Source organism: Tiliqua scincoides, chromosome 5, assembly GCF_035046505.1.
Source record: "Tiliqua scincoides isolate rTilSci1 chromosome 5, rTilSci1.hap2, whole genome shotgun sequence".
Taxonomy (NCBI): domain Eukaryota; kingdom Metazoa; phylum Chordata; class Lepidosauria; order Squamata; family Scincidae; genus Tiliqua; species Tiliqua scincoides.
This window is the reverse complement of record NC_089825.1, coordinates 57,556,610-57,571,443: the sequence shown is the minus strand read 5'-3', so window position 1 is coordinate 57,571,443 and position 14,834 is coordinate 57,556,610. Positions and strand designations below refer to the sequence as shown.

Genomic DNA, 14,834 nt, shown 5'->3' with positions numbered 1-14,834 from the left:
ACAGAATCGCTGTTTACACACACACTCAACATCTTTTATTTTGAACAGAGAGTCTACTGTGTCCATCAATACTTGTGGATAGGATCAGATGTGTTTTGGAGAAATGGATCTCTTGGTATTGTCTGACTTGTCCAAATGATGCCTTTTCCAAAAATAGTTGTTAAGAGTGCATATGTGTGAAAGGACTTTTGAGAACGGAATGGAGGTTTGAAATGTTTTCCGTACCTGTTTCTGTAGATTAATCTCTCTGCTGGCCTTGCTTGGCTCTGCTCACAAGTATTGGAGCATATTTTTGGCAAAACACTGAATGAAGTCTAAGGGGGATTATGTACTGCCAATTAAACTCAATGGTAATGCTCCCATGGAATCCTGCAGAACTAGATGCTGCGTTGGCATTCCTTTTAATGTCTTTTGGTTTTCATGTTTGCTGCCGTTCTTTTTAGCGCCCTGTCTTCCTGAGCAGCTTGGACAGAATGTCAAGAAGATTTTAAGCATCGCAAGAAACATTTGCGATATTCAAATGAGAAACTCAGTAATACTGCAAATTTACTTTAGTATTTATATACTGCCTTTCTCACTGACTCAAGATGGTTTACATAGGCTGGCTGATCATAAACCCTTATTTTCAAATGGTGTTTTACAAGTGTTATTTCATGAGAGTAACTCATGGAACCCGTCATTTCTCCAGATGTTTCCCTTCATAGGGCAGTTGTCACCCTGTCTGCAACTGTTGTGCTTTTCACACTTTTGTAGGCAGCGACAAATCATGACTCAGTCCGGTTCTCCAGATGTTACCTGTTTCTTGCCTGCTGACTTCTCCGCATAGGTCCACCAGTGACTTGGGTCCTCCATCAAAGGCAGCTGCCTCCATCAAAGGCAGTTTTTTCAGGCAAGGGAACAGCTCAACCTCCAGACAACACCTCCCTGCTCTCTTTCATCACTCTTTCATAATCACTCTTTCATCCTGAGATCTGAAATGTACCACTCAGAATATAATGGATGAGCTAGCATCAAACAACAATATAGGCAGAGACAACTGCTGGTTGATTAAAAAGTACTATATAGATTATAATTCTTTTTTACAGATACAGAGTATTGGTCAAGTAACTATATAGCAATTATTATAAAGTTTAACTACAGAAGACTAGAAATTACAGTATAAGCTTAATAATATATCTCACAGTAATTGTTATTCATATCATATAATTATAATTTATTTCTTTTTATAAAAGACAATAAATAGTAATAATCTGTTTACACTGATTCTTAAGAATGTTCCAAAACTGTTTCAATATAGGGAAAGCTCAATCTCGCTGGGACAGATGTTCTGTGTTAACATAGCATATTGTGCCAGATATCATTTTGATTATTTCAGTAATTCCTGAAATGATGTATACTGGTTGGATAGCTTTTGATTGGTAGTATTGTTAAAAATGGAACAGTCAAAAATGGATTCCTTCCCTGTGCTGGGAATCTTAAATAGTGATGCTAATACCAAAAATTAAAATCAGCAGACACCTGCCTTAATGAGATTATTTTTGATTTAATTTGTTAATATTGCAAACAGTTAATCAATTTCAATCAAATATTCCACAGTTTTTGAGTTCCTTAAAGACTTCCATTTTGAATGCTAATAGGGTAAGAGGCACTCTTTCAAGTGGGTGCTCCTTTTTTTAGCAGGTGGAGAGTAACTGGCCAATCTCACCCCAGCAGTTTCTGTTCTAGTGGCTGTCTGCTGGTATTCTTTTGCATCTTTTTAGATTGTGAGCCCTTTTGGAACAGGGTGCAATTTAGTTATTTGTCTTTTCTCTGTAAACCGCTTTGCAAACTTTTAGTTGAAAAGCAGTATATAAATACTGTTAATTAATAATAAATACTGTTAATAATAAGCAAATTTCTAGGCATCATCATTTTGAAAACATTGAGAGCAGTTCTGTTTAAAGCAGGGGTGCCCAAACCCCGGCCCTGGGGCCACTTGCGGCCCTCAAGGCCTCTCAGTGCGGCCCTCAGGGAGCCCCCAGTCTCCAATGAGCCTCTGGCCCTCCGGAGATTTGTTGGAGCCCACACTGGAACAACACAACTGCTCTCAGCGTGAGGGCAACTGTTTGACCTCTCGTGTGAGCTGTGGGATGAGGGCTCCCTCCACTGCTTGTTGTTTCATGTCTGTGATGCAGTAGCGGCAGCAAAGGAAAGGCCAGCCTTGCTTTGTGCAAGGCCTTTTATGGGCCCTGAGCTATTGCAAGACCTTCATTCATTCGTATAAGTTCATCTTTAAGAGGCACTTTTTCAAGTGGGTGCTCCTTTTTTTAGCAGGGGGAGAGTAATTGGCCCACCTCACCCCAGCACTGTCTGTTCTAGTGGCTGTCTGCTGGTATTCATTTGCATCTTTTCAGATTGTGAGCCCTTTTGGGACAGGGAGCCATTTAGTCATTTGATTTTTCTCTGTAAACCGCTTTGTGAACTTTTAGTTGAAAAGCGGTATATAAATACTGTTAATAATAACAATAACAATAACAATAATAATAATAATAATATATTCATTTATGAAAACTTATGTAAATTTATTCAAATTTTAAATGTAAATTAATTCTTTTTTTCCCCCAGCCCCCAACACAGTGTCAGAGAGATGATGTGGCCCTCCTGCCAAAAACTTTGGACACCCCTGGTTTAGAGTACCAGTTTTCAAAGGGTTGATGCACCGTATGGTCACCTGGCCTTCTCACATTTCCTCATGCCCCATATGAGAAACTGTCCTGTATCTCACTAACTCATAGATCATACCAACTCTTCTCATTAAAAAGTTGCAAAATTGTATACAAATTCAGATATGTGATCCAAATGAGTCATTCAATCAACATCATTTGCATAACTTATTTTGAATGCAGAGTTTAAGAATAATCTTGGTTCAAAAACTGAATCAAAAATTGAAATTTGGCAGGACTGTCTCCAGGTAAATCCTGTCTATAGCAAGTGTATGTAAGAGGTTTCACTGTATAATATTAGTACAGTATTACTGTAATAGAAAACAGTTAGTGGTGTATTTGATTATACAGGTTGAGACTAATTATTTGCGTGGGTTCCGTTCCAAGCACTCACATGGATTAAAAAAAAATGCACGATAGCAAATCAATTTAAAAAACAAAGTTTCTTTGCTCCAGTGATTGAAAAACAGCCTTGCTGATCTTTTGACTCTAACATAAGAGTCATTAAGAAGACAATCCATCAGCACTTCACTCAGCCCCTCCCTTCACCAATTCAAAATGATCCCTTTCTTTCTAAGTGCTGGGGGAAGGGAGGGGTCCGCAGGAGAGAGAAGGATTGATGGATTTTTAGCCTGTTGCTCTCTCTCTCTCTCTCTCTCTCTCTCATTAAGGAGGCTGTTGTTAAAGGACTGTTCAGTTTTTAAAACTGATTTTAAAGGGATGCATTTTTCCCCTTCTCCAGGGATCAGCACATTCTTTCTCATTTGCAGGGGCCATTCATGTTGAGTCAAATCCTTGTATAAAAAATCAGTATATAAATAGGCTTGACCTGTAGTTGTTATTTATGTTTTTGAGCCCTTGAACTCAGTGGGATTCTCCTCACTTCCCCAAAACCTGAGAAAGGCATTTTTACATTTTGATTCTGCAGTCTTATCTGTAAATTTCATGTCTAAACCAGCATATACGCAGTGGGAGTATGTAAGTTGTAGGGGGGGGCGTGCGATGGGAAGGGAAACTAAGTGCTTGATGGAGAATATTGGACCCATGGCTCATTACTTACCTACTCTTGCAATAGATAGACATAGAGAATATTTTCTAGAAAGGTAACCATGTTACACCCCAAGCCTATGCGTGTCTGCTCAGAAGTAAGTCCTATTAGAATTAATGGGACTTACACCCAGGAAAGTGTGGATAGGATTGGGCTGTTAGTCTGTAGCAACAAAATCAGCAAAGAATCTTATGGTATTCAAAAGGCTGACATATATATTGCACCATAAGCTTTGATAGTGCAGGAATATGGATAGTAGATTTATTCCTGCCTGGTAGTGCTTGCTAGGCTATTTTTTGTGTGTATTGTACTCAGTAGTAAATATTTTCTTTGCACTGGTTATCTGTTTGCAAGGGAAAAAAAAACACAAATCAGCTTGAGGAATCCATAATCATAGTTAATTACTTAGCTTGGATCTACCATGGCTGTGATTTCTGGAATGATTTACAGAAAGAACTGATACAATCTGTGCTTCATGTTGGGGATGTTCCTGATTAAATTCCACTTTTGTTGCATGTGTTGCAAGTGGGGTGGAGCATGGATTCCAAATTCCATGCCTCGTGTAGAACCATTACAGTACTACCCAGAAGCTTGTGATTTGAAATGGGAACTTGTTAGCAAATCCTCACATAGCAGTCAATCTGTCTTGCTGTTTCAAGCTGCAAGCCAGGAGACATTGTCTAGAAGTTCAGTCATGTAGGGGAAAATCTTCCCTAGCTATCCCTTCCCCCATTTTAGGAGTACAATGGACTTGATCAGTTTGAGACCAGGTTCTCCAACTTTTTCCTGCCATGACGTACCTTGCCCTCCACGGTGGGTCACAACCCAGTGCTCACAGTTCCACCACAAAGTACTTTTGGGAGCCTCTGGAGGCTGTTTCCTGGTTGCATCTAGCCTGTGACCCAATCCATTAGCCTTCGTAGGCCTCGGAATGCCTCACAGAAGCATCCAGAAGCGAGTTCCAGTTTGCGTCTGCACCTTCTGATTGCAAACTGGAAGTTGTGTCCGCAAACCAGAACTTGCTTCCAGATGCTTCTACTAGGCATTCTGGGGCCCACGGAGGCCAATCAAGTTGGTTGTGGGCCTGGAGCATTATTATTTATTGCGATAATAAATAATAAGAGCAATAAGCAATAATAATTATTATAGTATGCATTAGTAAGCAGGGCACATACTTGCCCTAAGGAGTTTACACAATATGAATTTCAGCAGTATGGGAAACAACACATAGGAAGGGATAAGAGGACAAGTGTGCCTGTGTATATGTGGCTATTCTCTCAACAGTGAATAGCCACATAACCATCTAGCATTCGCAGGAGGGGCTTTCTAGCTTCTGAGCTGCCTTGAATCTGACACATTTCACACGCTGTAGGTTTGTGGAGAAAGCAAGTTTAGGCTGTGCCAGTGGGTTGCATGCTGCATCTTGTGGTAGGGGGACAGTCATGGAGGCCTCCTCAAGGTAACGGAATATTTGTCCCCTTACCTCAGGGCTGCATTGTGGCTGCATTGGCGCCATAAATTTGGATAGGATTGGGCCCTCAGTCATTTTTTTTGCCATCCAAGAGAGATAGGAAAAGTCACTTCTTTCTTTTGTAGCTTAATATAGCTGCGCAGCACATGATTTTGTTTGGACAGTACTTTTCTAAAGGACTCTTTCTCAGTGCATTTCACATTGAGAAGCAGCCCATTCTGACAGCATCATTCTCAGCAGACGTACTCTGATATTTGCTAGAAGAGCACTTTTTAAGGCCTCTGGGAAAGGCCAAAGCAAAAGACACTAGATAAGCACCTTTTAGCTGGCACTGATTAAAATGATCAAATCAAACGTGAACTGTTATGCCCTAGAGCACTTCGCCAAGCAAAAGAGAAAAAAGCTTCTTAAATGGCCATACATGAAAACTAACCTTGCCCATCATCTCTGAGTAAGCAGAAGAGAGACTTGACCACTTTAGAATCCATCTTTGCAGAAAATCTGAATGCAAAATATACCTTCCCCCTTCCCCAGTCCAGTCCCACTCTCCTGAAGTATTTGACATTGTGAAAGTCATATAATAGCATAATTCACTAATCTATCTACTCTTTGTATTGCTAACTGTGATGACACAGGCACAATTTTCTATGTATGAAATAATCAGATCATAAGGATAAAAACTTTTATTATATTTGCATTTGTTGAATGAACAGCCTCTAATTTGTCTACAAAAAGTCATATTCTATGAATATTCACTTTTGGTTTCTATATTACCTAATTTTATTTAATTTGAATAGAACAGTACGTTCAAACAGAGCTATTCTCTATGTTCTCAGACTGTGGGTCAGAACCCACTAGGTGGGTCACGAGCCAATTTCAGGTGAGTCCCCATTCATTTCAATATTTTATTTTTAATATATTAAAATTGATGCTACCATGACTGCATTTGGGGAAGTATTACAGACCTGTACTTTTAACAGGCTACTATGTATATTCTTTTGATAGTAAATGGTACTTACTCCTGGGTAACCATGGCTAGAATTGCAGCCTAGGATTGTTAAAAATTTTCCTGCTTGATGATGTCACTTCTGGTCATGACATCACTCCCAGTGGGTCCTGACAGATTCTCATTCTAAAAAGTGGTTCCTGGGCTAAATGTGTGAGAACCACTGCCTAACTAAATCTGGGTACAGGGCTAAATCCAACTTTCTAGCCCTGGTGTAGCAGCACCAATAGGGCGTGCACTATAACCTGCACTGGGACGGTAGTTATGGAGGCCTCCACAAGGTAAGGGAACGTTTGTTCCCTTGCCTTGGGGCTGCATTGCAGCTGCACCGTACTGGAAAGTTGGATACAATTGGGCCCTTAGTCTACTGTAGTATTCCTCAGATGTTTGAAAGTCGGCCTTCCTCCTCCTGAGTCAGACCGTTAGTCCATCTACGTCAGTATTGTCAACACTCTTCAGAATTTCAGAGAGGGGTCTTTGCCTGCCTGGAGATAGCAGGGATTGAACCAGGGACCTTCTGCATGCAAAACAGGTTCTCTACCACTGAAGTACAGCCCCCTTTTCTGGGTGAGGTTTTAAAAATGGACAGCCCACCTGGAATATGGGAGGGAGAGGCAAAACTGAGGGTTGAGCCAGTGTTAGGTTCTCAGATATGCACACATGGAACTTCATTGTGAGGATGAACTCATCTAATAGTTAAGGGGCACCCTATGAGCTCTATATAGATTATGCCTGTCTTCATCCTGAATCGGGATGGTCTTCATCCTGAATCAGGATGATCCATGGCTCTTCTTCATCTTTCTCTGTATTTAGTTGCAGACATTTATATTCAACTTAGACAATGAGGTGCAGGGCAGGTAAGACTGTTGCTTTATAGGAATAACTTTCCATTATACAGAACAAAAGTCTTTATCAGGCTGATTGAGAGGTCTTTGTATTAAGATTTGTAGCAATATTCAGATGGTAAGAGGAGTTCTCTTAGAATCTGTTTTGGAAGTACATTGGATCCAATTTGGGAGTGGTGTGCTCATATGCACAATTGTATTATTCATGATATAACCTTTAAAGGCAGAGGAGATTACTTAAAGTCTACTAGAAATTGCTTTTGGAACAGCAGTTATGGGTTTTTTAAAAAAATGTTTAGAGAATAACCTAATTTGCTCCATTTTTTTGTTTATTTGGCTGAAGCAAATGCAAGTGGGAAAACTAGTTACATATAGTAACCTTGAAGAAGCAGGAAAGGGGAGCTGTTAGCTTGGTCCTGAAGTTAATCTGGTGCTTTAAAGGGGAGAATAAGAGGGGTTTTCCCCCTTAAGAGACACCTTTCTTGCACAGAATTCTTTCTTCGTTGATCCTAGAAGATGAAATCTACAGAGTGAACAAGGTGACCCTTCTTATGAGTCAACTGCGGCTGTTCTGATAAAGTGCATAGGGCAACTGCTTATTCAGAGTTTTCTTTCAAATCCAGTATTCTTGAAGGGCACTCAGTATCAGTCTCAAGTAATTACTCAGTAAAGGGCACAATCCTAACCAGATCTACTCAGAAGTAAGTCCTATTTTGTTCAGTGGAACTTACTCTCAGGAAAGTATTGCAGCCAAAGTTGAGTAATTTTTACTAAGAATCTGTATAGTCTATGCAAATAATCACAAATACAAGACCTCAACCAATCTAATACTGATTTTTTGTGTGTGGAAGTCCATGGCACAGGCTGTGACTTCACCACATTGTGATATTGCCAGTGAATAAGTTTTCTGCAACCATGAGCATGGAAACTTGATTTGTTTTTTTTATAAAGGAGAATTTTTTAAGATGCCAGATTCTATGTTTTAGTTGCTTGCACAGTGAACTTGCTATTACACATGTACAGATAACCTGATTGTACTTGTCTGCAAATAACAGGACCTCTTGGCTTATATGAATTTTCAAGCGTATGTTGAACAGCACTCAGTTACATGTGTGTTTTTTAAAATTATGATTGTCTTTGTGTACTTTGTGCCTGTAAAGCAGATTGTATGTTTTGTAATTTTTATAATGACTGTAATTCTAATTACAACCTTTGTTAAAATTGAAAAATGTCATTATAAATAGAATTAGTTTCTTTCTAACCTTTTTCTTCTGTCTTCTGTACAGAAAAACTTCACTGGCCACAACGAGAGCTCTCCAAAAAGACAGTCTTGAGTCCTGAAGAACATAAATGGATTTTTAAGAATGAAAGCAGTATTCGGCGGCTATCCCAGTCGGGAATCCTCAAGGACACATTCACTACCGGAACAAGCAGCTACAACGTGCTCCTGCAGAGCAAAGAGGAAAAAAAGCACCTTCTCCAAAAGCATCCATTGGTCTACCACAAGAGACACCGGAAGTCCACCAAATCCTCGAATGCCTCGCGAAGTCATGAGCACCATAAGATCAAGACCTCGCTGCCACCCCATAGGAGTGGGTGGTGCTGCTTGAACAGGCAGCCTTCCCTCTTTATCACCAGCCCAGGATCCAGTAGCATCAAGTTAATACACAGCATCTCTGTGGCAGGGAGCAGCATAGGGTTGCAGCCTCCAACCAAAGCCAAGGCCAAAAGGTATTCGCTCTCCAACCTAACAAAGACAAAGCCACTGCAGGTGTCAAAAAGCTACTTGAGAGAAGGGGACACCGCTGGGCGAAAGTTCTGTATCCTCACTGCCATTAAGCCTTCCAATGTGGAGAGGGAGAAGATGAAGTTCTTCAAATCGGATTTTGCCTACAATCCACAATTTGAATATGCAAGCCCTGCACTGTCCAATGTGTTAGCTAAGCATAGCCAAGCATCCAGCACATTTCTAAAGCAGGTACAAAATGCTTTTGTTGCACAAACTTCTTATACACCCATCACTGTTAAGGCCTATACCCTTTTCTCCTTGCTTCTAAGATTTTTCCCTCTGTTACTTAAATTTTGAACTCACTGCCCTTCTAAATTCACTATAGCTTCTTCTCAACCCCAAGGACCAAGCTCCAACCATGTGTTTAGTATGTGCAAGTACTGAGCTCCTCCCACAGCCACGTACCTATCCATGAACTGGAGTAAAGGGATATTTGCTTAGTGGGAACGTTATTTCTTGCCCATTAGTACCAGTCTCCAGCCCACTTCCAGGCCGATTCATTCTGGGACGCACTGTCGCCAGCTTGGTAAGGAGTGAGAGAATGAAGGTGGTTGGACTTAGCAGCGTGGCCAGGTGAAGAGACTGCCTGAATGCTTGACCAATCTCTTGATTGGGAGGACAAAGAGGCCATCCAGTCTGGGCAGACTGTTCTGGACTGAGAAGGAAGAACAGTTTCTGTCCTGCTGCTCATGGCAATAGTGACCAAAATAACAAGAACGGAGTGGGTTCTTCCTGCATCCTGTTCGGTGAATTGCTAGTCAGATATCTTGGCAACACTTTGCAGGTGTCTTTTGCACATGTGAACCAGTCTGTGCCCACGCACACACAGAGAAAGAGATGTGGGAGATTATCCCACAGTTTGAGAACCCAGGTCTTGGTCTCTGCTACCTCACATCTTGCCAGTAGTTAATGTTAAATTGCCATGGTGGGTTGACCAGTAGAAATGATGACATTAGCCTCCGTTACAATCAGTGGGAAGCTTTCCATCAGCTCTGGCGGGCGGTAGAATGCACCACTACTGTGTTTCTTCCACTGCCAATGATGCATGTTAGGCTCCTGGCCAGGATGGAAGAGGAAGACAGTTTTAGGATGACTGCTATTTCTGTGAAAGCCTGGCAACCAAATAGCTTTTGCAAACCTGACTCAGCATCTGAATTTCATTATGGGTTACTGGGCAAAAAACGACTAGGAGAATCTGCCCTCCAAAACCGCAGTATCTTTTCCAGTGGTTAATTTTAAAAAGAGGTGTGGGGGCTCAGTGCAGTGTCCTCTGATCTAAAAGACTTTTGAGATGTGGGGACTGTGATTCCTCAGTTGCCAGAGGAAAGGCAGTTGTGCTGAGCCTTAGCTTTAAGAACAAGTTCTGAGGAGAGGAGCCATGGCCCAGTGGTAGAACATAAGCTGTATATGAACAAAGGTTCAATCCCTGGCATCTCTGGGTAGAGCTGGGAAAGACCCCAAACTGAGAACACTGGAGAACTGCTGTCAGCTTGTTCAAATGATACTGAGCAAGATGGACCAATAGGCTGACTAGGGCGAAGGCAGCTGTGCTCTTATATACCATCTGCCCAATATCCTGTTTCATTTGCCATGATTTGAATTGTACAAGCCTTTTTCAGGAAAGACCAACCCACATGAGCTCTCTTATTCTCCATCCATTGGATTTCTGGGCATCTTTTCTGAAAGTATGGTGTCTTTGACTACTTTTATGCAACAGTATTTGACGACATCGTTTTGCATGTCCAAATCCATGTTGTACAATAGGAGAAAGAAATGGGCAGTTTTCATTTCTTGGTGAATACTATTTTGCTGTAAGATGCTGTAATTTCTGTATTTTAATAAGTTTGCATTTAAGATCTGCAAGTACTGAGAAAAAAGATAGTTTTGAAAATGCAGGGAAGTTAGGGAGGGGAATTACACTTTGCTATTTGCCCTGCAGTCATGGTTTTTTGCTTTGCAATTACATTTTGTTGTTTGCCCTGCAGTCATGTTTTTGTGGATTAACATGTATTGATTTTCATGTTTAATTAACTTCGAAGAATTTCACATAATGTACTCTGTTCATTTAGGCAGTGAACTGGTTTCTATGCCCTTGACTGTGATTGAGAATGGGTATCAGGGATTGGTGGAAAGCAAGCCTTTCTCTGCTGAGGTCAATTACTGTTTAGTCACAAATTTCAGTGGTGTTCAGGTTCCTATAATGTGCATGCCATGGCCATCATTCTGTACACAATTTCTGATGTGTTCCACACTTACTTGCCTAGAAATAAGTGTATTTGGGATTTCAGCCTTCGAGTACGCATAACTATGTGAAGAGCCACAGCCTTTCATCCTGATCCAGAGCTTTGTTTGTGCAGGAATAGCTTTCCCCATTCACTTCAGTGCTGCACACACAAAGGAAATGGATACATGAATATCTTCAACCAATATTTTATGTGGAACATGCAGTGGATTCCTCAACTGGTATGTACTCAGCAAGCCAAAATTAATCAGAGTACAGCTGTCATAAAGGGAAAAATTCTGCTCTTTCAGAAGCATTGATTGTGCTGCTTCCAAGCATCGTCTTCCTTTTGAAAGAGAAGGCAATAGATGGGAGTCTTTTCTTCTCATCTCTGTTTCTTGCAGTCTGCATCCAGGAAGTCATGTTTCTTGCAGACCTCAGTTTAACCACTGATGTGGATTTTCCTGATGACTCATGGCAAGGCTCATCCCTGACATTTGTGCTAATTTTGCCAGTACACTGAGCATGCATTTTGAGCACTAAACACTGAAGTCCACCATTTGACTGCATTTAATGTGTCTTGGGCATCCAATGTTTATGCAACCTATAGGCCATTGCCGATGCTGTTTTCTTATTCTACATGGCATGTTGATCCAATGGTAAATATACATTAACCCTCAAAGTTTTCATCTGTGCTGAATTAGGTGGTGGACCTATTAGCTTAAACCCTGCTCTGTTCTAGTCACATATAAAAGAGAGACAAGACTCCAATGTATGTCTGAAAAAGGGATGTGTGAGTGCAGAGAGCTAACCTTCCTCATACAGTCTTCCTTCCCCTAAGCACTTTTCTCTCTGTTGCTTATGATATTGGAGTTTGGCTGAGGAGAAAAGCTCAGGTGCAGGGGAGTGCAGACTGTGGGCAGAGGTGCAAAGTCTACATGTGCTATTTAGGCTGCAATCCTGTACACATTTAAAAGAAAGTAAGTTCCATTGGAGTCAATGGGATTTCCTTCTGAGTAGACATGCATAGGATTGCACTGTACAGGTCTGCCTCTGCCACATCCAGTTCCCTGCCTTGACCTTACTTTCTCAACAGAAGTCAATTGATATTAGGCTTCTTCTGCCTGTTAGCTAGAAAACCTACCACTGTGTGTGTGGGTTTCCAAGTTTTCCTCTTTTTGAGTAGAGAAAGGAAAGAAGTAGAGAAAAGAATTATCCCAGAAGATAAAATATTAAAGGGGATAGTTGGTTCAAATGAAACTATTGTTCAGTAGAAACCAGATCTCTGTAAAGACTGACGAATGTCATGATTATCTGTCAAAGATCTGGGACCTTGTTACAGAAACTGAAGAACTATCACTCTGAATTATTTAGGCTGTTCCCTGGGTGCTTCCTCTCTTTCTTCACAGCAAGTAATGTTTGTTCTCCTGTAACTACTTTCCATGATCAGAAGGTACACATGTGTCCCATTTGATTCCATCTCCCAATGCCAGCTTTTTTGGCTAATTAACATGTCCTTATCTCTAGAAACAACAGCTGTGGTGTGCAAAGAAATGAACACAGAACTCCTTATCTATAGCAATTAACCAGAATTTATTGCTACAAACACGTTCCCTGCAAGTCCTCTTGTCCAGAGGCTTTCCCTCCCCAAAACTCTACTTAACTTAGTGGCTAAAGGTCCAAAGCCTCCAGTCCAAATCCAATCCAGTTCAATCTCCCAAAGCACAGTCCAGTCTAGTCTTCTGCAGCACAGCAGAGTCCCTCCTCTGTATCCTCTCCAGCAGAGTGTCTTCTGGCAGTTCCCTTCTCCCGTAGGTCCTGGTCCGTCCGTGTCCCATAGGTCTGGGTCAGAGTACCGTAGGTCTGGTCAGGTTCCCTCTGGGTCAGGGTAGCTCTGGGTCCCTTCTGAAGCTGCCTTTTATCCTTGGATGTCCCATAATCCAAAATGCAGCTCAGCTGTGAGCTACCTTGTTAGCCCCTTGTTAAGTCCATTCATAGTCCCATCAAGGTCAAATGAAGCCCAGGTGTCCATCAAAGTCTCCATTGGCCTTGATTGATTACAGCTGTGGAGCTAGCCCTGCCTTTCCCAGAGCTGTCAACATCACATCATCCACCTTGTGATCTTCTGATCTTCCATTACAGTATGTCAGAACTGGCAAGCGAGAGAAACATGAATTTGAGTGAAAAGAAAATAGTACCTTCCCTTTGCCCACTCTAGCAATCTGAAGTATGCATAGAAGGCTCTGATGTGTACATGGGGCTCCTTTTCTTCATATCAGTGATGGAGGAAAAAGACCTGTGAATGGATCTCTTTGCTAACATGGGATCTAGCATGGGATCCTTTGTTGGAGTAAATGGGGCATCTTGCACACACAGGAATTTGTTGGAACATATGTGATTCTACTTTGAGGCCAGGTGTTTTTTGGAGAATGGTCCTTAAACAAAGGTGTTTGGAAAAAAAATATTTTAAAGGGAGTTAAAAAGTACATCTAGACCAGTGGTTCTCACACATTTAGCACTGAGACCCACTTTTTAGAATGAGAATCTTGTCAGGACCCACCGGAAGTGATGTCATGACCGGAAGTGACATAATCAAGCAGGAAAATGTTTAACAATCCTAGGCTGCAATCCTACCTACACTTACCCAGGAGTACGCCCTATTAACTATCACGTTAAAAGCATATACATAGTAGCCTGTTAAAAGCACAGATCTCCCCAAATGCAGTCACATCCCATGGTAGCATCAAGTCTGATAGATTAAAAACAAAATATTGAAATGAATGGGGACCCACCTGAAATTTAATCGCAACCCACCTAGTGGGTCCTGACCCACAGTTTGAGAAATGCTGATCTAGATATCATATAAGTAGCCCCATATAGCACCCAGTGTAGAATGACAGGGCGTAAGAAACAGAGGGTACTCTGGCACTGGGATGCCTTAATGCATAGTCCCCTTGACCTCACTAAGCAGTGATAGTCTCATTACATTTATGTCTGCTGTGATTTTTTTGTCTTCCTTGTGCAGGCTATCAAAATTATGGATCTGACTCTTGAAAAATATGGAAGCTATGAAAACTTTGAGCAGGCCACCGGAGGCAGCCTGTTGCCCAGAAGCCGCATCTGGAGCCATGTCAGGAAATACATGATGAAAGAAGGCTGCCTAGGCGAGGTTAGATACATTATAGAAGCATCACCTTAAACCATCCTTGTGTTTTCTATACCTACTCTTCTTTCTCACTGGATGCCCAGAGCCTGGGCACAGATGGTCATATGTTATACAGGTGCTCTCAGAAGGCTCAAATCAGCCCTGGTTTATGCTTGCACAGCTGGGGCTAATCTGGTACCCAGATTACAACCTGTACCATGATTACAACCTGTGCAGCGACAGGCTATATTTGCTAAACATGGTGTTCAGATGATTGGAGGGCTGGTAGGCATGTGAAGATGGGGGACAATCTACTTGCCATGTTTTGGTGAATGAACTCTTAGTTATGGAGGCCAAGATCAACCCCCTGCTGGTTCTCCCTTTGTAAATAGTACTGTATGATGAGTCCTATTATCTTCTTCAGGGTAAAGTCATCAACTTGTAATGAAACTTGCATCTTTCCTATAGGAGCATGATAAAGCAACACGAAGCAGTAGCTACCTGAAAATGGAATAGAGGAAGTGGGAATATGTTCTGTAAATCCAACTCGATAAAGAGAAGGAAACAAGGTTAAAGCTGGGAACAACAAGCCCTTAATACCCACACC

General features: G+C 41.5%; 1 protein-coding gene across 3 annotated transcripts in view; it reads left to right on the top strand.

The window, feature by feature from the left end:
- Nucleotides 1-14,834, top strand: part of LOC136651242 (putative tyrosine carboxypeptidase MATCAP2) — a 158,795-nt gene that overhangs the window by 138,041 nt on the left and 5,920 nt on the right. For all 3 annotated transcript variants that reach the window (XM_066627464.1, XM_066627466.1, XM_066627467.1), the window contains 2 exons: nucleotides 8,359-9,050; nucleotides 14,108-14,251. In XM_066627464.1, coding sequence (XP_066483561.1) covers nucleotides 8,359-9,050; nucleotides 14,108-14,251 — 836 coding nt within the window. The remainder of the gene's footprint in view (nucleotides 1-8,358; nucleotides 9,051-14,107; nucleotides 14,252-14,834) is intronic.